We start from the raw sequence: 26,480 nt of genomic DNA, 5'->3' as shown, positions 1-26,480 counted from the left end.
AACACAAGGAAGTGTTTCCCATGCTGATGTTGATATGCTTGGGTGACGGGGTTCGATCATTAAGGGAGGAGGAAGGGTCTCTAATGAAATAAACAAGCCAAATTGGCAAAATCTAAAACCAACCCAAGTTTATCAAGGTTATCAAAGTTCAAAGCTTGTATCATAAATCAAATAATTACAGTAAATCAGCTCCACGCTCTTTGAGTAAAAGAGTGAACCTCTACTCTGAAGAGAGGGCAAATCCTGTAATTGGCAGTGATTCAAAAATGGAGAAAATGCTATCTATGGGGCGTAGAAAATAATGACAAGGTTAGGAGTGTTAGCCTAGAGCGTACCCTCAAATCTCCGCTGTCACGGTAACAGCCGCATTCCCACAATTACAAGTTAATGGTCAGTTACAGTGAAGGATGGAAGGGAAACATTACTTTTATAGAAAAATCAAGGAGGCTAAGAGTAAATACACCTTACAAAAAAACATGCAAGGCCTTAAAAGGAAATGTGTTAGTCATTAACTTCTCTTTCTAGACATTTCTCCATCAGCCAGCATGGATGTGCTGTTCATAGTCTTCAGTCAGGAGTGTTGTAGTGCTTTTCAGGGCTTAATCCGATGAGCTTAATCTGCGGGCCAGTGCATGTGTGCAGCACAACGATTTTGCATTGGGAGCTTTAGGCTTGACCAGTTTCACCTCTTTGCTAATACTCTGGCTGGCCTCTTGCAAAACTAATGAATCAGGGATGGCTGGCTGAGCAGTATCCACCTACACTTGATATATTCCTCTCATTCACTTGCTTGTGGGCTGGGCCATGTAAAAACACGTTTGTAATGGTGCCATTCATATGACTCTCTGTAGCAGCTTGAGGCTAGATTTTCTGCCATGCAGGCCTCTACTTCCTCACGAGGCTCTGATGTAGGGGAGGCTATAAAAAAAACATGTCATGAAGAATAAACTGTGTCTAGAGTGCTCTCAAAAGAAGACATTTTCTACACAGACTGCAGAATGACTGTTTAGATTATTATTATTATTATTACATTTGTTATACAATAACATGCTCAGCCACTATATAGTTTAGTCAAGACTATGGCTGAATACAAATATCCACTCTCCAGACTTGTGTACTGAGCCCTTGTGGACTTCAGTCGTAAGTACCGTGACATGTTCACTGTCATCACAGCAAGTCTGTGAGATGGGACTTAAGACCTCAGGTGTTTCCATAGAGATGAATTGAAATTCCTGACCCTGTAACTCATTTCAAAGTGACCTTTGTCCATCTAGTTGAGCAGACTATAATGAAAAATCCACATGATTAAGGCCAATTAATATTCTGTGTGTGTGCATTATCAAACCTCACTTCATCAATAAACTTATACAACAAAACTGAGAAAAGCAAATGTCATCAAAGTGAGAAGAGGAAGCTGTTTTCCAAGCAAACTCTCTGGAAGTCTGCAGGAAGTCAGCTTGAGGCTCCTTGGCGACTTGATGAATTGTGGATTTGGAGAGCCCTTTGGCACTCACAGACTTCCAAGGAACGCGCCTGCAAAGTCTGCAACTGCAGTGAAGTCTGGACATTTGGATCTAGCCTAAGAATCCAGAAACATTTTGAGCTACATGCTCAACATCAGCATGCTAAAATGCTCAGTGATGATGTTAACAAGCTCATGTTTAGCAGGTATATTGTTTACCATGTTCACCATCTTAGTTTAGTGTGTTAGCATGCTAACATTTTCTAATTAGCACTACACACAAAGTACAGCTGAGGCTGATGGGTGTAACGTTAGTTTTGCAGGTATTTGTCATGAACCAAAGAATTGGACAAACTGGAATGGTGACCTGATGATGGCACTAGATAAAAAAGTTAGAGGACATGAATGTCTGTACCAACTTTTACGGCAATCCATCCAATGGTTGTTGAGACATTTCAGTCAAAATCATGAACATGAACCTCATGGTGATGCTAGAGGAAAAGTGATGGGGTCACTAAAGTCAGTTGGAATCATCCTCCAGAGACCATAAATGTCCGTTTGAAATTTTAAGGCAATCCATCCAATAGTTGGTGGTCATATTGACCAACCACCAAACTGACATTGCTATCCATAGAGCCAAAAATGGAGCACATCCCAACAAAGACTCCTTTTCAGTTGTATTTTACATTCTGCATAAGGTCTTAAGTATGTTTATGCAGTTGTTTGTATGACATGTAAACTGTGATCTTTATTCCATTCATTCAAATGCAGTTCCTTATTAGATCATAGATGATGATAACAGAGTTGTTTATCGGTTTACAGAAGAATGCAAACTGGATTAACCACATACAGTAACAACCGCAGAGGGAAGAGAAGGCAGAGGGGGTTGTGAGTCAGCAAGTCTTACACAGAAGCACTTAGGTGTGTACCCCAGAGACTCAAAAATAGCAACCTTAATGGCCCGGAGGATGGAAGCAGAGCGGTTCTCCATTTGATTACTGCTCCTGATGATAATTCGCTGCAATCATGGCTCTATAGCAGGATGTAGGCCTCAACAGTGAGATGTGAGAAGAAGATTGATTCAAATGGATTCTGAGTATTAAAAAACAAACTGCAGGGTAGAAACACCTTAAGCATTGCCTTATGAATCATGAATACTGGAGGAGACTATAAAGAAGCAAAGTACTGTTGTATTAGGAGAGTGTATATGTTCTGAGGAGGTGAGTGTTAAAACAAGTCCCAGAGTGGTGGCAGGCACTTGCTAACAGGAAAACACTCACTGTACAGGCTCTTTAGCAGGCTCTCTCTGTTATGGTAACCTCCTCTGTTCTCCAAAACAGTCCTACTCTATCAGGCAGAACACTTTTAACAGTGGGCCCTGCCCAAAACTTCTGTTCAGCCCAAATAAAGCCGCAGGAAACCTGCTCTTTCTAGGAAAGGACAGGCCCCTGCTCTCCCACAAGAAGATGGAAGACAGGAAGTCATGGGCACTTCCTGTTCGGGCAGGATGGAAAGACTTTGGAGACTTGCTCATGGTGGCAATGAGCTCTGTTCTATTCTGAGAAAAAAAATCAAATGTCAACAACTCTGACGTTCATCTACACTGGAATGGAAATGGAAAGCTAAAATTAGAAAATTATGTAACAACCATTAAATTGGTACATAGATCTCTGTGTGCAGCCACTGTACCAAAAATCAATGTAATGCAGATTACAGGGTACGCAGATTTTTGACGGGCAAAATCTGTTAAATATTTCCTCATTTCCCACGCTGAGCCAGGAAATTGTTAAATAATCTCGTCATGTGACCACAAACCAAATCTTGGGATTCTGTTCTGGCTCGATGTTCATATATTTAACACTTATTTTGACATGTGGTTACAATACATTCTGGCACAAAGAGGCTGTACCAACGAGATAAACCAAGTTCAATTCAAGTCTGTGAAATTTAATCAGTTTTTATTTGCACTGGAACACAATCTGTCTGTCTGGCCACTGGCTGTAGACTAACCAGGGTCAGTCAGGGCTGCATAGAGGAAACCCTTTGAGTTTTCGACTAAGTGCTCTATAAAATCTCAACATTTATGTACTTAGTTGAGGAATTCTCAAACCTCCCACTCTAACTGCAAGAGCCAAGAGTGGCAAATCTGGTTTAGATTATAACCACAAGTGCCAAGAGACATGCCCAAACCCGAGCAGACAAATTTTATAGTGAGTTTGATGGGTGTGTTTTATGTCTCACTTTTCGCTTCACAAGAAGTGTATCACTGCTTATATATCTGTGTCTTGGGGACTTTGAATGTTTTCACTCCAGTTAAATTGTCTTTATACATTCAGAGTAGTAACTTGAAAACATTCAGAGACTATAGTGAATGCATATTATACTATATGAACAGCTGACAGGCGGACATTGTTTGCTTTATCTTCTCATGTCATGTCTCTTCAGGGACTGTAACCAATTACAAATTTGCATTGTAACCTGTAATCTGAATACACTACACCTTCAGGACTTCTCCTCCATTCTAGGAGGGACAGATCAGACCTTATATCTGAATGATATTCAATATTAGGGCTGCAACTAATGGTTATTTTCATTACTGATTAATCTGTCAATTACTTTTTTCAATGAATCAATCGATTTGGTTTATAAAACCCCAGAAAACTGTGAGTAATGCTCATTACGATTTCCCTCAGCTCAAGGTGATGTAATCAAATGTCAGAACTAGGAACCAGCTGATGTTGGTCTCTTTTCTTGATAAACGCCAATGATTAAACTATTATTAAAATAGTTTCCTGTGAATTGTCTAATCGGTCAATTGACTTGGCGTTTCAGCTCAAATCAATATAATCTTAACAATATGGAAGCATACTTTATATGACTCACTATTCAGGAAAATCCATTTCTGGGGCAAATCACCAAACAAAGACAAATGTTTCAAACAAGTGTGAAAAACTCCAGGAGGGCTGCTGGCTGTTATGTAACATCATCATGACTATTACTTTCTGTTCCGAACTGTGCGATTGCGTAGGGCTGCATGGTTTATACATACTGCAGACACACTGAGGTGATGGAAAGTTTGATTGGGATTGCATAATTTTGTATCAAATGCTATCAAAGTTTGGGGCTCCTCTTATCCACAGCATGAGAGAGAGAGTGAGAGTCTCTTAATGGATGCTTTGGTTACTAGAGCAGCCTCATGTATTATTGACCTGTTCAGAGAACTCATCTGCTCTCCCATCTCTACCTCCCTGGGTTCGTTCTTGTACCATTTACCATCACAGAAACAAAGGCAACCTATGCAACCTTTTAGTCTGTATGCTGACAGACCATATAGGAAGAGAGACAGACAGACAGAAGAATACAGAGGGAGGTCAAGCTGCTGCTAATAGACTAACTCACCTAAACTCAGTTGTAGAAGTTAATCTTGAAAATCTACTGAGCCCATATTTGGAGAGTGGCATGACCAACAAATCTGGCTTTACTACATGACAGAACATGACTTAATCCTAGTGAACGATCAAAGAAGGAAGTCAAAACTAGAAGTTGATAAAAAAAAAGTCTCCGACACACTTGCTATATTTGAATACCCACTGGGGGTATTCCCGGGATTCCCACATCCCACATCTTGGGGAAATTTGCAAAGCCTACAAAAAGCTAAACGTCAGAGGTGTGCAGGTGTGATGTAATCAAGAGGACAAACATAAGCAGAGAGTATTGTTCTTTATCAGATAAAGCAATAGAGGTTACAGTTTGGGAGTTGACATCACCAAATGTGCCTCTGTGTCTTCTCTGCATTGCGGAAGGAGCTCATTACTGGCAATATTTAACTTGAGCAAACACAGTCTAAAATGTTACGCAGCCACATGGTGCAGGAAGAAGAAGCAGCACAGGTAACACAATCATTCATCAATCATCATTTTCATAAGCACAAAGACCCCCAAGAGACTTAGAGAAACTTGTCAAAGCAATCAAGCTTGCAAATATGAATCTTAATGTTCATTAATGATAACAACTAGGCTACGCAGCAACATGCGTTCTCTGTTGATTGATTTTATTTGACAGTTTAATTTTAAAAACACCAACTCTGCCATGGCATTGGATGCATACATAAAAAGGGAAAGTCAGGATAACACAATAAAGCCCAGAGGTTTATTTCCATTGTGGTCCCTTTGGGGATGAGGGGGCTGTGCAAAGGAGGGGTCAAAACGGCAAGAATGACACAAAAACATCAATAAAAACAATAATACAATACACTCAGCAAGTTATTCATTGTATTAACGACATCAATCACTACCTCAGCACTTCCTTGGACAACGCATGACTCTACCAGCCACTCAGTTAATAAAACTAGTTAAAAACTCAAAAAACAACCGAGATGAATACATGAATATATCAACATTACTTCAAAGCCCCCTCAGCAGATTACATACAAGTCTGGGTCTGTACATAATAATTAAAATAAATAAGCTACATCAAAACAAACAAAATATAAAAAGACACCCTATTATCAGACGTAATATGCTACTATAAATAATCTCTAAACCAATTCTTAAGTGCCAGCTTGAAACCTCCCAAGCTGCTTATGATTTTAAGATTTCCTGGCAATCTATTCCACAGATTAACAGATTAACTCCTTTACTGCAAAAAAGTTTAGCAGGAAAAAAAGTTTCCTTCTCCAGGTTACTCTTAAACCTGGGAGGAACAAAGTCAGTGGAAGTGCCCCTATTGTGGAATTGCTGTGGATATCCCTCACCTGGATTAAATCATTTCTAAAGTATTGAGGAACAGCACCAGGCACAATCTTATGTACAATGCACAACCCGATCTGAGAGACTCTCTCCTGTACTTTCACCCACCCAAGGCTCTCAAAGTGAGAAGGGTCAAGGTGAGTTCTCATGGGGAGTTTCAGAATAATCCTGACTACCTTGTTTTGAGGAGTCTGAAGTCTGTTTTTAAGGTATGAAGTTAGGCCATTGTACCATGACCAACAGGCATAGTCAACATAAGGCTGGACAAGATCTCCTGCCAGAGTCATCATTGCTTTCCTGTCAAGAAATTCTGGCTAAAATGCGTATTCATTGACTGACCTTAGTGAGCACCTTTTCAACCCAGCCAACTCCTGACATATGGCTATCTAGTACACAGCCAAGGTACTTGACTGACTCCTTAGCTGCAAGCACGGTGTCACCACCACCACCAACAACAACATTAAAACCAGGAGACCTTTTCAATTTTATCCTTGACCCAAACAATATGGATTCTATTTTTCCTAAATAGAGCGCCAGCTTGTTCGCAGTCATCCACCTGCTGACATTAAGCAGTTCTGCACTCAGCGTACTTTATAATTGAACACGTTGTCCAGAGCACACGTGACAGTCCCACTGTCCCTTCTAGATGTACAGTAGATCAGTTGTGTGTGTGTGTATACTGGCCACAGGCTGCTAATGGCATCACTCCGACATAATGACACCCATCTGGTTTACAGCTCCCGCAGGTCGTGCACATAGCAGGAACACTGTGGATCTGAGTATATTACCATTAGTTGGCAGGCAGTTAGGACTATTGATTGCAATTACACAACAGCCCCCCAGCTGGTTCATACAATGCATACACTAACTAAACATTTCCAACTGCCATTGATTTGTTATATACCCATCAGGTGATACATTAATGACATGTGCAGGCAGGCTATTGAGTGCAGACACTCTACAAAACTCTTCATACACTCAACAATTTCTGCTCTAATTCCATGCGAAGCAAAGGTGGAAAGGCATTGTCTTGGGTCGTTTTCGAAGTACATCATCAGCACAACAAATTCAAAGCTGATGACAGCAATCATGGAGCTAATAGTGTTCTCAGCATGCCTAGAGTGTGGAGAAACAGAGGGATGGCTCAGCTGAGGGCTCTGTCCTATTACAAGTCTCTCTGCTCTCCACTCTAACAATAAACAAAGAGGCTCTGGTCAGTGTGTGTCTTCGTGAAAATGCACAAATTGTTGGGAGAAGGAGAGAAGTGCACTTGACTAGCAGAGGAACTGCTCAAATGACCAGTGGGGACGTGCTTGTACTATCTAGTATGTTATAATCGAAATGTGTTTCTGGGCTTTTAAAAAAAGGAGAGAAACATTTGTGTTTCAAGTTGAAACAGCATCATGGTGGGAATCAGAATGGGTGACAATCTACCCTTTATGTCCCTGTAACAGATCCCTCCATTCCTGCTGCGGTATTTACATGTTTCATGGAGGAATTAATTACAAGCTGTGTGGACAGTGCTCTTGTGTACAGTCACATTCTTGTCCCACTGAGACGCTCAAGTGAACTCTATACAACACATTCATATATACTCACTTCTACAGTTCACATACTGTATCGGCTCAGTATGTCGACCAACACATGAAGTGCTGATACTAACACAAAAGACAGTCCCGTGCAGAGTTTCTACATATTAGCTCCGTCCTTCTAAACATGTTGATTTCCCAACATACATAGTTGTATCCACTTCTGCTCTCCTCCCTCTGGCGTCTCTGGCAGTGCACCAGAGTGAGAATGAATAAATAATATGAAGGTGTGGTTGGATGTCTGGGATCCTGACTCAGGATTCCATTTCCCTGACAGAGATCCTGGACGGTGTCCGTTTCTGTTACCTAGCAACTTCTTCCAGGAAAGCTGGAACAATCAAGACAGAACACCAAACACCAAACACACTCCGACACAACAAAAGGCTCGACTCCTTTCCCCCTCCCGAGCCCCAAGGAAAAGTGATACCGAAGGGTAAGTGCAGGTCCTCGTCGCCCAGATGTTCCACGTGAAGAGGATGGTGGTTCAAATTCAGCGTAATGTCACTGTCACTGGACACTTTGTATGTGTCTGAGGCATGAAATGGAAGCCACATGCTTTCCCTTGTGAAGAGGTATTATGTCATCTCACTGCATCCCTATGAAAACTGATGCCATCATCAACACCAGGTACAAAACACCTTGATCAGGCACTGATTCTTTACAGGCTCTGGAAGAAAGAAGACACTTAAAATAAGTGTAACAAGTGAGCCTGAAAGTGAAGGTTTCAAGAACTCACAAAGTGTATTTTACTCCATAGACTACAAGCAAGAGAAATAATTGTAAAAGCTTTTTTTTACATTCAGGAATCCACCTAAAATTTTTATAAATCACTCCATTTCCTCTATCTAAATGTCCCTCATGAACAAACCCTCATTCGTTCACTTTATATCACCCTCTCTCACACATATACAGGTCAGGGTCACTCACTCCATAACATGACCTGTAGTTTTTCCAACCTCATAAGCCCACATGTGCTCCCACCCAGCTGATCTTAAGTCAGCTGACTCGTTGCTGAAAATGTGCGTAAAGCAGGTTATCCTCTGCTCCACGAAAGTTTACCCAGACGTGATGATGGAAGTGGAGGAGGAAAGAAGGAAGAGGAGGAGAAAGGGTGTTTAGGTGTGTACTTACAACGAGCACCGACGTCCTGACCACCTCAGAGACACTTTGCCTGAGTTCAGCCGCCGTGCCAGGTTTACCCAGACCCCGCGTAAATTTCCTGGTCTCCGGGTGCGCAGGAGTAGCCATCGCTGCGCAGCACTTTGCATTAATGTGCGTCCTATCCACAAGTTATATCAACAAAGTTTAAAAGAAATTCATCACCGGTTTATCCGTCTGTCCGTTCCACACTAGTGCGCACCACGAGTTTGAAGCTGGGTCATGTTGTGGCGTGGCTGCTGATTCACTCCCACTTCTCGATCTCATCGCTTTAAAAAGTCAACGCGTGCCGCATTATTCCGGTGCTCTGTCGTCTCCCGTTGTATTTGTTGTTATCATGATGAAGTATCCTTTCGAGAAGTGTGTCATTGGTCGTCCAGCGCCAGACAGGAGGTGTATAATCTGGCTGTCTCATCGGCGCACTCCGCCCCTCACCGGCTTAAAGGCCTGCCCACTCCTGTGCTGGGCCTGGACTTTGGACAGCAAGCACTTCCAGTATGAATGACTCAAGAGACTCTAAAGACACTAGAGACTGTAGAGAAAGTGTGTTCTCTACAGTCTCTAGTGTCTCCCAGAGTGTCTCTCCGTCGTTCCCTCAGGCATCTAAATACACATTTGAACTCACACTAGAACACATTTTAACAGAATAACCAGAGGACTAGATGGGTGAATATCATGTAATATAATGTAATAAGAGATCAGACTTCTATTTCAAATGTGTGACAGGTTAACACCAAATCTGAACTTCATAAGTCATAGTTGTCTGATACCAAAGAAAAACATGATGGAAAACTATTTTTTCTTTAACTTCCAATTAATTATTTGATGCTGTATGGAAAAGGAAAGAGCTGATCTTTTACATTTATTAACTGCAATAAACTATTACCTCTACTACACACACACACACACACACACACAGACATGTCTTTATATAAAAGCAGCAGCATTGACTGTTTTTCTTTGTTGAATACATCATTTTGATATTGCTTTCCTTTGTCAACAAAATCTTCATATTTCTCACATTTTTTTACATAACATATGGTGATTATCACTAAGATTCTCTAGAACTAGACTGAGAAATACAAAGATGTGCACATAAGCAGTGTTGGAAACTCCCTTTTGGATAATCAGGTTAGATTTCAGTAAGCTGATATCATATTTTACCATTTTGTGCATCCATGGAGAGGCGTCAACCTTCTGTTGACACGGAGAGCTGAATAATAGTTTTAGGAGAATTACTTAATGACATGAATACATATTTTGGTGAGAGGACACTCTAGAGAAAACAAGGCTTTAAACATTGCTTACTGGTTTTACTATACATTGGCGACACATTTTATAGGACATTGTGTTTGTGGCTCAACTGAACCAACATCTTGATCAATGATGCCATCTGTAGGTCACAGCTGTAAACACACTTGAAGAGCTGCCTCACTGTATTTTCACAGCGAACTGATGTGATTCTGTTAAAAACATCAAATCCTAAAAAACAACACAAGCAACAAAAGTCTAAGTTTGAAAGTTTTTTTTTTTATTGCTTTCATTTCCAAAGAGCTCTCTGTTGTCTGGAAAAACGCTGCATTTCTAAGCAGAACTGAGGTTTTCCATCTCATATGCTTCACTGCAAAACCCTGTCAAATGCATATTTCCATTCATTTAGACCCATAAAAAGATCTGGTGTCTGTATACGGGAGCAGCCTAAGTTCAGTGAGGGCAACGGCGCTTGGAACTGAAAGTTTCTATTTAGTTTCACACATAATCTTTAAAGCTTTCAATTACACTTACCTTCATAATACAATGATTATGAACATGTCTCACATTTTCTCATACAGTTAATTTAAAAAAAAGCAAAACTGAGACGTATTTATACAACAAAGATCAGCAAATAGAATATTTACTTGAAATGGCATTAGTGTTGATGGCAGCTACCCCGGCCACTTATTGATCAATCCTAGGATTATGTCAATAATACAACAAAATAGTTTATATTTTCATCTTTTTTTTTGACAAGAACACATTGTGCTGGGCCAGGTGTGGACAGAGCATTGATTTTTAAAGGGTGGCCTGTTTGACATGATTTTAAATTTTATGGAATACAGTATAGGAGACACTCCTCGTCCCCGATGTAACAAAATAGCATTAAAAAGTCCAGCAAATTGATATAAATCAGTTTGGCACTGAAGTTGCAGGACATTTTCAAAGCAGCCGTTTTCAGTAAAATGAACAAGTAGACAAAAACTTTATGACAATGCAGTGATAGTTTAACTATTGACGAAAGAATGCTGAATATTCATATCAACATGTTCCTGCTGTAAAAACAACCAATGACAACATGTAAAACCAGAAAGATAGGAAGTGGTTCAGACCATTAGAAAACAGTATAAAATGACATCCTTAAAAAGAGGTTTCAGAGTTGAGTAAAAATGCCAAAAAATGCAGTCTTTGATGCAGTCTAAACCAGCGGACATGTCACCATTAAAGCATTAAAAAGCACCAAATGTGCATGGACACATGTACAAATGTCCCAGATATGTGTAGAAAGAAAAGCAAAGAGTCCAGGTAACAGGAAGGGCAGATGCCACCCAAGGGAGACGGCGTGTGGAAACGAGGTGAGCCAACTCAGTGAGGATGGGACTCTTTGCTGTTCAATACGCGAGCTCGACTGGAGGGGACCGTTGCACTGCGGATGACCTCCATCCACCTGCGGGCAGACAAAGGTTGTTTTTTTTATCAGTTCTCTGATATCCAGGATCAACAAAAGCTGCAAATACCTCTTAAAAATCTGTACAATAGGGTAAGCCGTACCTTTCAAAAGTGTATTCACTCTCCGATCGGAAGTAGTAGACGTGGGACTTGAAATGCAGTTTAAAGACATAGTCCTTGTGGATGTTTTCAGACTCTGACGGGATGGTGACAGAGTAACCCAGCAGAGGAAGGCTGGCAAGTGGATAATCGTCCTGAAGACAGAGTTGAGATAAGAATTCTAATTAAATATATGTAAATAATTACACAACTGAGATAAAAATGAAAGAAAACTAGAAACATATACACTGGAGTGCACCAACCCTTTTTACAAAACACAACCTATTTTATGTCCAAAAGCGACATCAGACAAAATTTTACAGTCCTTATTACTTTCCATATGATGCAAACATGTCATTCTAATTATACATTTTTACTGTCTTAAAACATTTTCAATTTCTCTTGCAAAATTCTCCCCTCTAACAGAAATATAATGACTTTCTATATTAGTTTTAACCCTTTGTTTTTTTAAACATGCCCCTGACATTATATTGGCATTTTACATGATTGATACACACGATTTTTTTACATGATGATACACAATTTTTAAATCTTCCATATCTGAATTTTAGAGCCTTTAATTTACAGTGGGGTTGCTGGTGGTGCTTTGTTTGACTGAAAAATAATCTAACTTGTCTATGGAAGCTTAAAACTAACAGTATCTGTATCTCAAAGACATTCACCAAACATTTTCTCAGGCAAGAAGCAAGATGAAAAATTGCATGGGAAAGTTTGTTCATCTCTAATGTAGCGGACAGATTTGACATTCTGCACAGACATGTGATGCTTTTAAGGGCAGGGAAGTGTAAACACTTTGCCTGGCGCAGAGTGAGGAGGGATATTAATGTGGGGAAGAGGTTGTGGTGTGTTCACTGGATATAAAACAGGAGGTTGAGAGTGAATGTTCATCACCTGGTGTGACTTGTAGAAAAACAGGCTGAAGTTGGTGAAGACCACCCAGAGCTTCTGCCAGCCGTTGCTGTTCTTGAACTTCCTCAGTAAGTTTCCTGACAACTGATTCTACAAATACAAAAGACAGCAAGTTTGAAATCTGCAACTTTATAAATCTGCAAACATCATAAGACCACTAATAACATACTTGGATTTTTGACTGAAAATGTGGAAAAGGGATTCATGAAATTAAAGGATAAGTCTTGTAATATTCTATATTTTTCTTATTGTCAACAAATCAAAAGAAAACACTAAAACTTGCCAACTGATTGATCCAAGTAACAAGTACTGCTTGTCATTAATGCCAGGTTTAGCATACCACTTTGTGCCAGTCGACCTCCAATGTTGTCTAAGAACTATTTAAAACACTGTTGCACTGGGTGCATGTTTCTTTATTAGGATGAACATGGGAACTGTAGTTTATTGACCTACAGACACCGTCCTGCTGCCAGAAACACTCACTAGAGCAACAAATACTGGATGCATTAATCTGTAGCTGAAAATAGTCCCCCAGAAATACACCATTTACTCTTATTTGAGAAACATTTGCTAAAAACAGTGCCCAGCTCTATTAAGTAAGTATTTAGCCTCTTTAAAAATAAGAAAGTTAATTATTTGTGACCTGCTTTTAAAGATTTACATCTTCAGTGGGTGAGTGCCACAGAAGAGCAGGTAAGTCAGAAACAAACACAAACACATTGTTGGCTTTGGTCGTTTCATGGCAGTTGTTGACAATCACAAAAATACAGTATATGGCCAGCCTCATCCTTCTTATTTTGTACTTCCAAATAAACTTTAAATCTACTGTTGCTTTTAAAAAAAGATAAACATATAGTAATTATAAAACAGGAACTACAGTTGTTGGCTCTTGTTATTGTACATTATGTTTAATGTCTATAAAACCAATCAAGAGGTCACTAATCTGTACAGTATGAGGCACCACATCAACTTTAATCCCATGTTTTATTTCTATAAAGCACTTTGTAACTTGTCTTCGTACGGTGCAGTTCAAGTAAGCACACACACGGGGCCTCTCCTGTCTGCCTGGCTCCTTTACCTCTAGACTCCTGCAGGATTCACTAAAGGAGAGGCTCTGAACACGGTACCAGCAGATAACACACAGAGGCACTGGTCCCTGGCCACTGGGGGGCCCCACCGAGGGGGCCTTATTCTCACTGACTGGACTAGGGTCCTCTACCACGGAGGAACGCACAGACGCATGGGGAAAAAAGAGGGAGAGACAGAGAGAGAGAAAAAAAACAGACAGGGAAGGGAAGGACAGAAACACAGAGACTGAGTAGGTGAAACACAGGCATGCAGTGGCAGGGATAAACACGAAGGCCGGCGGTGTGTCCAGGCAAAGCTGTGAAGAGGACGTGGTTACAGCTACAGAGGAAGAGCAGAACTAGATCAGGGCGTGGCTGGGTTGTAGGGAGGCTACATCCCAAAACAGGATCAGTTCTGGTGGTGTGAGATGAGGATGTTTAGCGCATCTACGTACTGCTCCTCTCTATTTACACACGATCAGAGATTTTGAAGTGAGGGGTGGGGGAGAGAAAAAGGAAAGAACCACACAGGAAAGCCACAGTTGTGAGTTAAGATAAGGACTGTTAGCCAAAGGAGGGAAAGGTGGGAACAGTATCCTCGCAGAGTTTGCAATTGGAGAGAATAAACAGCTTTAGCATACAGTGACTGACTGCCTGATCTAAAAACAGCTCAAACAATATTGATGCAAAATCCCTCAGGCCTATCATTTTCAGTTTTTAACAATATGTATATGCAGATTTTCAGCTGAATTTTATGTCCCCATGCAGAAAAGTTGTTGAATTCCTGCTGCAAGAAGATTCTGTAGTTTCAAGTAAAGAAAGTCCTTTTTTTTGGATGAAAATGCAAATGATCTGTTGATAATGTACCAGAGTCCCCCAAGAAAAAACGAGTACCTGCATTGCATTTGCACCCACATGTATCTATTATTTGACCTGATTTTTACCAGTTTAAAAAAAAAACAACAAAAAAAAAAAAACGTATAAGTAAACAGCAAATGAAATGCCTTAAAAATTCTTTATGTGTATCATGTGTATCAGGTCACAGTCATCAATATATATACTTAAGATTAGAAATAAATAGGTGATGGGAGTGTGGCACAGGAGGATACTGTTCCCACTGAGACATTATCACAGTGAGTTAAGATACAGCAAACACTCATAAACAGAAATAGAAAAACAACGAGGCAGGAGGGGAAGGGCAGGTCTGAGGTTGAGGTTTGGCTGGTACCTCCATAGCTATGCTAAAGTCCACCATGGACACACTGGTGTTCCTGTGCCAGCACACGTGCACCATGGTGTTACCACGGTGAGGGGCGGGCCTCTCCAGGGAGGTGTGTGACGCTGTCATGTCGTCCTCAGACTCAGCTTCCACCGAGGACTCCTCAGGGCATTCTGGGAAAGTCAGGAGGTTGTTACTGCTAGACAATGAGCGGGGTGATGAGGGGAGAAGGGCGCTAAAACACAGACAACGTGAGATCATTCACAAATCGATGCAAAGCTGTCACTGAGCGGCTTGTCATTCATAAAATCAAGCTGGGGAAGGGAATAGTTTGTTTTACATTCTTTAGGATTCATCAAAACCTCTGTATTTTCTAAGTTTTTTATCCTTTTGTTGGGCAGCAGTGCAAATTAAGGTTTGTCAAGTTACATGCTTGTCAGTTTGATTGTTTGCCAGAAATCAAGAGGGAGCGAGAGCAGCGTGCTGCTAATAGCGCAACACTGTTTTGTTGCGACCGTGAAGGACGATGAATGGTAACTCTCATCCCTGCAGTATTTTTGTTTTGTTTCTGTCTGCGTTCACTTGTTAATCTAAATGAATTGAAACCAAAACTGAGCTAAGTGTATGATTGGCAACAAGAAGAGCGTGTGAGCCGGCTCAATCATGTGGCGCTGCAGGGAACAAGTCGAGCTCATCTGGGTTCAGGTAAGGCCTGCATCCCTTCTTGTTGTTGGCAAATGAAGGCATTCAGTGTATGTTGTGGCTTGTTAATAGCTGGTACAGCCATAAGGCAAGGTGGTAATTAAATGCCCTAGACTGAGCAACAAATAATTTTACCACTACTTCCTGTGGCCTGACAAAGTGTGCATGTCATATTCAACAGTAGGTTTATGTAGTTACTTACTGTTGTCAGTCAGATTGCTGGTAAGCAGGTCAGATGAAGGCCCGTTGCTGGTTTTTGCCATCTCTATCGCCATCTTTATGTCTTCCATCCAGTTCTCCATCTCTGTCAAAGAACTACCGGGAGAAATGCACAAATAGACAAAAAGCTCAGAACGTCCGAGGAGCAAAACAGGCATGATGTCACAGCAGGAAGGCCGGGTGGTTAGAAACTATTCCCTTAACATGTGTTTGATCCATGTTTGTCCAGGTGTCCTGCCAACAGACACTAAGCCGCCATCTGCTTATTCATGGAAACCGGATTAGCAAAATGTTAGTTTGAAAACAAGAAAAGAAGTCATTTTTTTGCTTTTAGTCAGTGAAAATAGTACAATGCAAATGTAAAAATGTTTTTCTGCAAGTTTGTGATTATTAGTGATAACTCGACAGCATGTGCAGAGAGCGCACGTGTAACAGTTCTCAAATGACTCCACACCAAACTCTTGACATTCCAGAGGAAGAAATGCACACATGGCCACCCTGAGTTAACTTTAGATCCAGGTACAAGGCCTCTGTGGGTTGAAAACTGCTGTTCTTACCTTGCTGCAACCACCACCGACTGCTGCTGTCCAACCAATGTGAAGGCATGAGGCACACCCCACTCATCCTCACTCTCTCTGATCTGGTGGAAGAACACAGAAAAAACATTAGAGAGCGGCGGTATCTAGGACAGCAAAGACCAAAATAGACAGAAGGGAGAGAAGGAGGGAGGGAGGATGAAAAGGCAGTGAGAGAGAAGGACATGTATACATACTGAAATAAAGTCGTGTGTGTGTGTGTGTGTGTGTGTGTGTGTGTGTGTGTGTGTGTGTGTGTGTGTGTGGTTGGGGTGGGGGCAGATGTTGAAAGAGTTGCAGTTCAGCTGTTTGATGCAGCTTATTTTCAGTAATGACAAACTGGTGACAGCCGTTTGAAACACTTTGCGCTCAATTGAGAGACACTTACTGTCATGCCATGGAGCGCCAGCTGCCCGTGCACTTTGAACTGATTGGTCGCCGTCATCCCTCGACTCGTGTACAAAATGACGTCGTTGAACTATCGCCAGAAAGGCAGGAGAGAGGAGAGGGACAAAAAAAAAAAAAAAGGAAAATGTAAATGAACGATCTTACAAAACAAATGGCAATGAGGGTTTTTTCGGCTCAAATTAACTTAATGTATATAATGTATATATCCAATTCAAATTCTAAGGAGGCACATATGCTTCTGTCTGTTCTGACACCAAACAACTTGTCATAGCAACTACAAAATATATAAACTTGACCATATGGTAATACAAATGTTAATGATCTGAGAGCCCCTGAAGAAATAAACAGTGAATATAAATGAGCAACATGTGTTATTTTTCCCTACAAGAACCTTTGAAGTTGTACTAGACTTTCCAACTGCATGATCTATAGCTGTATATGATAAAAGCATGATTATTTTTTCCACTGGGCTCACTCGGCTAAATAATTAGATCAATAACATGAACTAGTCTCAAAGAGTGCGGCTTTACCAAGAAAAACATTCGTTGCTGTAGGCCTTTTCCAGACAGTTTGCTGAGGCAGCCTAACCTGATGAACTCCTAAGAAAAGAGAAAACATGAGTCATTCATTAGACACAGACTGTACTTTACTGGTATAAAATGTAATATCAAGTAGATGTTGAAAAAGTCAGATATAGAGTTAAAAACCTCAATCTTTAAACTCACCCGACCAGGAACAACAAGATTGTCAGTGCCAATCAAATCTTTCCTCAGCTCCAAAAGCTTCTGGAAGTTCTCCATCTTGATTATGCTTCCCTGGAGCTGGTCCACCACCTCAGACACATCTGCCAGAGCGGCTACAGACAGTATAATGTTTTTAGATTATTCTGCTGCACTAGAAGACCTTGGTAAACATGCCTCTTTGAAAACACAAAGCGTGAGCGTGCTACCTCTGCAGTCTCTGAAATCCACATGGGTAGCTGGGTAGTGTTTGCACAGACGCTCCAAGATCTGCTTGTAGTGAATGAGGCGGTGCAGAGGCCGCAGAATGAAGACATTGAGGGGGATGTAGCAGACCTTTTGCAGCTCAAAATCCCTGCAGAGACCCTCTAACTTGCGGGACGCCTTGCACGCCTTCTCCAGCTCCACCAGAACTTCAGACTGCTTATGCAGGTTTGCTGTCAGCGGCTATAGACAGATTTAAGTTAGAAGATGGTGCACATACATGAGCATCAGTGCATTACTGTAATTACAGACACATAGCAGAATTTAACATAGAGGAGTGCCTCACTTTCAAGCCTTGAAGGTTCTTCAGCATGACATCTCCAATGCGCTGGTAGTCTCCTTTGATGTGAGCATTGGAACGTCCTTCCCTAAAACAGATAAACATCAGCAGTTTTTATCTCTGAAACTTTATAGAGCGATTGTAGACAGGGAATTAATTGACTAAGCTACACAAAAGCACTTAAAGCTCATTGATTATTCAGCGAAGTGTCACCTTACACAAGAAAAATTCCAATGAAGTTGGTGAGAGGTCTTTAAAACTTTAAGAAAGAAATCCACCAGCAGGTGTCTCCCTTGAGCATGACTTTCCCCATACAGGGTGCAAGAGTTAATGTGCTGCCATAACCGGATTCATTCAGAATATTTGATTATTTGGTATGACATTATAACAGTAGCCTAACAGATCTTTAGTGAAATATTTCTCTATCTGTCTGTAAAACAACACCTTTCCTCACCTATGACACACAGCTTTCTAATCATGATCACAACAACAATGGTACATAACTACTAATATTTGAATATGCAAAATGAAAAAAGAGACACATGCAGTGCTAGATAATTTACATGCACATCTGAGTGCGGTTCCTATCAGTGGAGTAGACTCTAATATCACTTTCAGTTTTAATTTGGATACAGGCTTTGAAATAAAAATACTACATGTCTGCACTTAACGGCTGTAAATTCTGACAGCCTAACGAGCTTTATGCATCACTGTGTGCATGTGTGTGTGTGTGTGTGTGTGTGTGTGTGTGTGTGTGATTCCGTGTGTGTTAGATAAAGCACAACATCATTAAGGAGATCAGACAGCAGAAACCCACCGGCAAGAAAAGGCCAGCATTGGTGCAGCATGACTGTTACCATGGAGACGATAGCTCCTAAGGTCATCTAAAGGGACCGAGTTGCCCTGTCAGACTAAATGCCAATAAAACTCATTAAAAAGGGGGCGTATAAGTTGTGAAAAATCGGATCAAAACCAAACCAACACATCACTGGATGTCTTCTAAACCCTGCGGGGACAAATCGGGGGGGCGGTGGGGGGGCAGAGTCTCACCACAGAGCCAGCCGCTGCTCCACCTCCCTGAGAAAGCCTGTGTGGAACTTGTGCAGAGGCTCGAAGGTGGAGAGGATTGTGTTCTTCAGAGAGTCTGGAGTCGCCTCATCCTGCCCTACAGCGCTCTGGAAAGACTGAGATCAAAAATACAAGCATATAGTGAGCACTCAAGCAATTTGACATGGTGCAACTCAGAGAATTATGAACCGTGAACATCTCTTGGGTAAAGTTAGAAACCAGAGATGAAATCTTTTAATCTTTCAGTTGGTCTGTGATGGCTTTGAGAGTCCAGAACCTCTCCGCTCTGAAATGAAAGGGAATTCCGCAATTACCAAGAGCGATGCCAGAGCTATTTTAGACTATTTTCTGGTTCAGAACAAAGTGACCAGTTACTTGGATGTAATAGGTATGAAAACCTTTAAAAGTGGACAAATCAAGTATTAAACTGCAGTGCAATGGTTAGCTCTTGATGACATCAGGTAACTCAAGTCCAGATATTCTGGTCTCAAGCCTGTAAAGGGTTGTTCAAGATCATAGAAATGGTCAAAGATCAATGACATGCTAATGAAGATTTTCCCAGGATGCCTCCAAAATCCTTCTGTCTTTGTTTCTGCTGTTGCACTTCAGCCTTGTAAGGTCTCTTAAATCCTTTAATTGCCCTAGGATGAATGGAAGAATCAATAGCCAATCATTCTTAACACTGTTGTTTCATTAAGTCAGATTGAAACCAAATGTTGCATTTTGTGCGTTTGGGCACAGCAGACAGAAAATAGCCTTATTAAAGTGACGTGATGGGAAAGGGAAGTGGGTTTTTTGGAAAAGCGAGTGTTTCTAGAAGGGTTTGAGAAGAAGGCCGGGGGGGCACCAGCTGTTGTTCAGATGACTTCACCGGCAGCAGCCAGTGTATGGGAAGGGAGACAGCACGCACACACACGGCTGAAAAAAGAACAAGGACAAGAGCCAACCCAAATATTTATGAGATGTGTTAAAGGCTTCTCTGAAAATTACAAGATGAAAAAGGCTGCAGCTTTTAAAACAGTCGGTGAAAAACAGGAGTGATGCATTTTCTCCACATGCGTGTATCGGATCAGACAACAGCAGCACCGCCTCCTAAAAACGTCCTCCTCGTTTGCAGTTGAAGGAGTGGTGCACATTTAATATCCTGTTTTCTACTGCATCTCCACTGAGATATGATCAAATTAAATGATGTCCATATGCTTGTACTCTGCCACTGAAATCCAAAGGAGCGGACTGAAACAAGGGAGTCGCATGCAGAAGGAACATGCAGCTGTATCCATCTATCTCTTTAAACACAAACACAGTTTAGTATTCACGGCCTTGAGTGAGACAGATAAATGCATTTCAGAGCGCGAGTGTGGTGAATGAATAAAAAAAAATTTAATCGCATCTGCCAAAATATTCCTGTGTCACTGCCTGCCTGTGTTTTGGCGGGTGCTCTGTAATGGAGCAGCTAACCGGAATAATCAATGTTTTCTCCCCAGAGGACAGCGCAGGAGACAACAAACAGTAGAGCGACGTGCTGGCGTGCAAACTTGGCCTGTCTTACCACGGTCACCACCTCCAGGTCCTTCAGATACGTCCTTTCTGTGGTCAGCAGCTCCTTTGCGATGAAGTAGGCTCGATCTGTTGGAAACCTCTGCAAAGGCATAACAACAGAGAGAGGACGCTGAGCAAAAACACAGTTCAGCTAGTGTTTGGTGCTTCGTTTGTTGTATGACCCGTCCTATTTCCCGGAGTGGATTTAGTGGAAAATACTCGGCTTCAGTCCCAGTGGAGAATTATTTAGGACAGGTAGTCTAGGTCTGGAGCTATTTTGAGCATATGACAGTAGCTTTAACTACAGAATTAGCTTAAATGTAAGAACTGATGCAACAAAGCATCTCATAAGAGTATTTATTGCTGATTTTATTATCAGAGGCTCCTCATTAAGCAACAAACCTTCCTGCGAACCTCGTCTTCATCGTCAGTGCGAACACTGCAGGCGTCATTGAGGAGCGGGCTGGTGAGGGGTGAAGGTTGCCGGCCGTCTGGACTGTGACTGCACAGATCTAGTGACTTCTGACCGTTGACCATGCTGTGCGAGTGACCGGAGGATGCAGACAGGTGAGGGCTGTTGGACACCACTCCTGCACGAGGGTCATTTAGTAGCAGCAGTGAGAGGAGAAAAAGTCAAAAGTTAGTGATTCAAGCACGCATGAAAACTCAACAATATACCAGGTCTGGACAAAACTCTTCTTAGCATTTGCAGTCAACTACTTTAAGTGTCAGATGGGTAGATTTTGGCACTTTCTGAGAATTCATATGGAGTCAGGTATACATAATCAGTCATTAACCTGGCTTCAATTCATAATCCAACAGGATAAACTTCACTCATTCTGCAAGACTTTACCAACCAATTATTTACAGAAGCTGTCTGACCCAGGATCAGTCTTCCTCAGCCACACAGAAAAACATAATGATGTTCTGCTGGGGACTTGCCTTTAGAAAGTGAAAAATCAGCCATGACTCACTCTATAGTCCAGACAGCTCTGACAGCCTTTGTGCAACGTCAATCAATACACAAGCTGAGACACATACTGCAGGATGATCAAGAGGAACAGCTTACTTTGTGTCATCTACACCCACAATGCCCACTGAGCTTACTTACTATGTTTTAGCAGAAACTTGCCCACCTCTCTCTGATGTCGTCTGGTGCGTCGGCACAAAAAAACACAGCAGCAATTACATGTACACAGACCAGTGCAACTCCGGGGCTGCAATTTGCTCAACTCGGGGAGGGATTTATTTTTAATACTACAGAGGGAATGAGTGGAAACCACAAACTCAAACAAATACAAACATCTACAAGATTGCTTCAAATGAGTGTAAGCAACAAAACCCTCTACAGTCATTCAGAGGACCAACCAACGCTACAACACTACACTACAGGGAGGATGAGGGGGAAAAGTCTACAATGTTCACCAGATGACATTGCTGGGGTCACACAAAGAAGATTCTGAAATCTCACTTCATAAAGGTCATCTTTATTGACTCTAGTGTGACATATATACATTGTTAGATTAATATAAATCTGGAGAAAAGCAGCATAAAAAGGTCCAGTGAGCATCTGGAGTGAGTGAACAAATGAGAGACTGAGTGAGAGAGACAAGGGGGGAAGGGTAGAAAAATAAGAATTCATGCAGTACGTTCTAGGTCTTGCCAAAAATTAAATATAAAAAAAGATTACGAATGTTAAGATCTGAATAAACAGCCTTGTGACACTGTGATTCTGTTATTGTTGGTAATGAGGAAACATAAAGAAGATTCAGTCAATGAATACTAATCGGTTTTACATTCAGTTTACCCGTAATAGTGACAAAGTGAGCTGTAAAAATACTGTAAACTAATACGCTGTTTTGAAATGTAGTCCCTGATCATAGTGCACGGTTTTCTAGTCTTCAGATTTGCTAACATGAATTCTACAATCTGTCATATGAAATGATGAAATCACAGTGAAGTGACAGCGAGTGCTAACTGTATATTACAGCACATACAGTCCATGCAGAGAGCAGCAAGAGCAGAACAGCATGATGTGTACCACGCCTGGTTTAGTGCAGCATGCATTGGAAACACCAGTGGTTGCAAACACACACAAATCTCACCCACAGACCTGGGACTTTGAGTCAACACAACACACAGTTTCATGTAAAACAGATTAGAGTTAAATTATCAATTTTACCCATTTTCCAACTGCTGTAAAATTCGTTGTACAGCTGACAATCATTGTAGGTCTATGGGAGAGCTTTGTGCACCAGACAGGGTTCCCTCACATTGCAGTGATCCAGTAACTTTCACAAATACAGTATCTTTTCATAGATTTCTTATTGCTCATGGTTATTAATCTATTAATCTAGAAATCTAAACCTTAAATCAGTTGTTAATATAAAAGTCTTGTCGAGAATAGCTATCCATCCAAGTAGGCGCCACTTAAACATACGAATAAACTACAAAATCTCACTATAAAAAATGCCGCTCGACGTCAATGCTAAAAATGTCTGGGAGCACCGCAAAAGCAGTTGACAGTGATGGATGAGCCAAGAGATTTGGAGCTTTGAGGTGTTGCCCTTAAACTGCCTTTCACACATACAGTACACACACACACACACACACACACACATACTAAAAACTGACTTTATTTTCCTGCATATTCCCAAGCTCCTGTCATCCTGCTCTCTCTCCTCTGGAATTATTAACTGTTAGCTGGATCACCGCAGAGATGGAAACCCAGATACTGGTAATCTTCCCCCCCCCCCCCCCCCCCCCCCGCTTCCCCCCCCCAACACACATAGTAAGTGACAGAACAGGTTTACATGCATTTGCAGTTTGGAGACAAAAAAAAACAACAACAAAAAAAGACAAGATACATATGACAGTTTCATGCTGACAGACAAGTGCTTACATTGGACAAAGAAACAGAAAGAACAGAAATGTGAAATAGAGATCATCACTTTCTAAAACAGATGAAACAACACAAACAGGAAGACAGAAGTGCAAAAGAAAACTGAAAAGGAAACTAAAAAATATCAAAGTGCAGTGCTATTTTTGCCAAAAAGATTGCAGACTTTGCAATCTTTGGAAACAAATAAATATGTGGACACCATAGCTTTTAGAGGACTTTGTGAGTATGATATCAAATTACACAGATTGCCAGAGATACTCGAGCATGAGTGAAGTGCAGAGGGGGACATCAATAGTGAGTGTGAGAGCTATAAATTGTTGTTGAGTGGCTAAACTACCTCTGCAACAGCATTTTCCCTTCACCTCAGGCTGACCAGGCCACTGCTGGTCTCTAATGCAATTTTATAATATTCACAAACATATTGGGGATTGTATGAAGTCCTACTGTTGTATTTATTGTCTATTCCTACCACTTTTGTGACTACATCATGACGTAATGGATGTTTCTGTTTCAAGTAAGAAAAGAGCAGAGACTACTGTAAACATTAACAATACTGAACACCAATCAGACACTCAAATTGGTATTTGCAGCATATGGATTAGTTTCCCCTCCGATATCAAAGAAAACAGGACATACTCGAGTCACAAGTCAAATGCTGCAAAAAATGCCTACAAAGTCACAATTACTGCCACAATTATACATCCACAGGTCTTTGAAGACTCCACAATAGATTGATAATGAGCACAAAGCTCATTTGCAAAAAATGGTATAAAAATTAACCAACGTTGTCTATGTCTATGGACAATTATGGAATGATACTGTATGTTTATTTCCCTAAAGGAAGTCAAAAGGCATCTTAGACATAGAAAACTGAACCAAGCATTCAACAGCTCTTACTCTACAAACAGTGTTGTAGACTTTGTTTTTAAGTCCAGTAAACTCAAAGAATGTGAGAAAAAGTGCAACTGGAATGATAATTTCTCTTTTAATCATCCTCAAGTTTAAAAATTGCAAAACAGACTCATTATCTAGCATCTCTGTAGTATCTTAACGTCTACAGTAGCAATTAAATGTTAAATCCTAACATGGCACTTGTATTGTTCTGCAGGGACATGTTAATACAATCAAAGAACTGGGAGGCTGAAAGATAACGCTACTCGACAAACAAGAAAACCCTGAACAAATTCCTTCCTTTATGCAATCTTGCAAAGGGCAGCACCTCCCAATGAAAGAGAGACTTAAAGCTAGGCTGTGCTTCTGGTAGGAATGTGGAGATTTGAGTGCCCTCCCTGACAGAAATAATGTGTCACCTAAATGGACACTTTTTCCAGATTACACCATCCTGACCCAGAAAAACCTTTTAAACTCTCTTGTTGGAGAAGGTTTGTGTGCACTAACAGCTGAATATCTGTCCGCCTTCCTCGTCACTAAATGCATGGCATCCGTCCTCATCTGCCTCCTCATCCAGCTGGAGGCTGCCAAAGGAAAACTTGTTTCTAGGTATAGGGGAAGTGGAGTTGGCCTCCACTGGATTACCAAACATGAGTGGGCTGCTGCAGTTGCCCCTGTTGGTCTCCACCTCAGACTCACTGGACTCTGAACCACTAGTAGTAGAGCAATCATTCATTTGAACTGCTCCCACATGTGGGCCACCAGCCTGCCCTAAGCGTTTCTTCCCCAGACTGGTTCTGGTTCTGCCTGGGGCTGAGAGGCCATTTGCTACCATGCGGCGCTCAAGAGCAGCCATACGTTCAGCCCGAGACAGGACAGGACGCGATCCTTGCCCTGGCAAGGATGTTCCCTGGTTTGGGTCTGTGTCAGATTGGTGACGTACTTTGTGTAGCTTCTGTAAGAGAGGAGAGCGGCTTGGGATAGGGGAGTACCTACCCTCATCAAAGTGAGGGGGAACAGAGCTGTAGCCGTTCTGCTCAGCATGACTGAGGGGACTTGATTGATGGAAGGTGTCCATGGCAGGTCTGGTGGAGACACTCATCTGTGGGACTATATGAGAGCTGCTGCTATGCCTTTCTCTACTATGACCACTGATGTCCACCATAGTGCTAGGGAGAGGACTTTGGTGAGACCTTTGGAATGACTGCTTGGTGGACTGGTCCAACTCATGGCTCATGCTGAACGATGGTTTAGAGGAAGAAGGGGAGTCCCTATGCCGCATCCTACCCAGAGAGTGCTCCTGCTGGGCCTGCATAGGCCCGTTTATGCCCCCAGAGCCAGAACCACGGCGAGGCATGGCGTGCTCCCTATAGCTGTGATTCGACCAAATAGCCTTGTCCCTGCCCATATTATATGCACTATCTGTATCACTGCAGTCAATGTGGGCAATAGAAGAGATGCTGCCTCTAGCAGTCTGAAATGCTGGACCTGTATTCAGATGTTCTGGGTGGGCCTGCCGTGTTGAGCCTTTTATCTCCTCGGTCCTGGACACAGACCCCGTTCTGTCCTCATGGCCGTTTCTCTGGAGAGATGGGCTCGCCCTTGTTGTCCGCGATGCAGGAGGGTCTTCTGCACTCACCAGCACTGATTCCTGCCAATGACGCCGAGGAGGAGAGTCAACTCCATCCCCAGGAGCACCACTCTGACAGAAAGAGGCAGATAATCAAAGAATTCAGAGTACATTTTATTCATGATTATGTTCAGTTCAATTACCAGTAGTAACTAAAAGCCAGTTTTTTTACATGAAGGAACCCCATGGAGTTTTTGACCCCCTGCGGGGCCATTAGGCACTGTTTTGATGACCAGGTTTGTAGCTTGTGCTCTACTAGCATATGTACATGTACACATATGTGCACA

General features: G+C 41.6%; 2 protein-coding genes across 7 annotated transcripts in view; both read right to left on the bottom strand.

Moving 5' to 3' along the window:
• The window catches only part of LOC122991735 (dedicator of cytokinesis protein 9-like), an 83,146-nt gene extending 73,776 nt beyond the window's left edge, over window positions 1–9,370 (bottom strand). For 5 of the 6 annotated variants that reach the window (XM_044364998.1, XM_044365006.1, XM_044365000.1 and 2 more), the window contains exon 1: window positions 8,931–9,364. In XM_044364998.1, coding sequence (XP_044220933.1) covers window positions 8,931–9,047 — 117 coding nt within the window. In that variant the 5' untranslated portion in view covers window positions 9,048–9,364. Of the gene's footprint in view, window positions 1–8,930 lie in introns of all 6 variants that reach the window. The other variant, XR_006405897.1, reaches the window with a different exon arrangement.
• A 1,097-nt stretch (window positions 9,371–10,467) lies between these two features.
• Window positions 10,468–26,480, bottom strand: part of LOC122992155 (FERM, ARHGEF and pleckstrin domain-containing protein 1-like) — a 51,132-nt gene continuing 35,119 nt past the window's right edge. The window contains exons 13-27 of the mRNA XM_044365797.1: window positions 26,052–26,265; window positions 21,173–21,360; window positions 20,781–20,870; window positions 19,214–19,347; window positions 18,170–18,251; window positions 17,829–18,066; window positions 17,605–17,735; window positions 17,410–17,478; window positions 16,860–16,949; window positions 16,454–16,536; window positions 15,880–15,992; window positions 14,985–15,148; window positions 12,672–12,779; window positions 11,763–11,914; window positions 10,468–11,658 (exon numbers count right to left, since the gene is read on the bottom strand). Of these exons, the coding sequence (XP_044221732.1) occupies window positions 11,577–11,658; window positions 11,763–11,914; window positions 12,672–12,779; window positions 14,985–15,148; window positions 15,880–15,992; window positions 16,454–16,536; window positions 16,860–16,949; window positions 17,410–17,478; window positions 17,605–17,735; window positions 17,829–18,066; window positions 18,170–18,251; window positions 19,214–19,347; window positions 20,781–20,870; window positions 21,173–21,360; window positions 26,052–26,265 (1,938 nt within the window). The 3' untranslated portion in view covers window positions 10,468–11,576. The remainder of the gene's footprint in view (window positions 11,659–11,762; window positions 11,915–12,671; window positions 12,780–14,984; window positions 15,149–15,879; window positions 15,993–16,453; window positions 16,537–16,859; window positions 16,950–17,409; window positions 17,479–17,604; window positions 17,736–17,828; window positions 18,067–18,169; window positions 18,252–19,213; window positions 19,348–20,780; window positions 20,871–21,172; window positions 21,361–26,051; window positions 26,266–26,480) is intronic.

This window comes from Thunnus albacares, chromosome 11 (genome assembly GCF_914725855.1).
Source record: "Thunnus albacares chromosome 11, fThuAlb1.1, whole genome shotgun sequence".
Lineage (NCBI taxonomy): Eukaryota > Metazoa > Chordata > Actinopteri > Scombriformes > Scombridae > Thunnus > Thunnus albacares.
The sequence above is the reverse complement of the archived record's forward strand: the minus strand, read 5'-3'. Positions and strand labels throughout refer to the sequence as shown.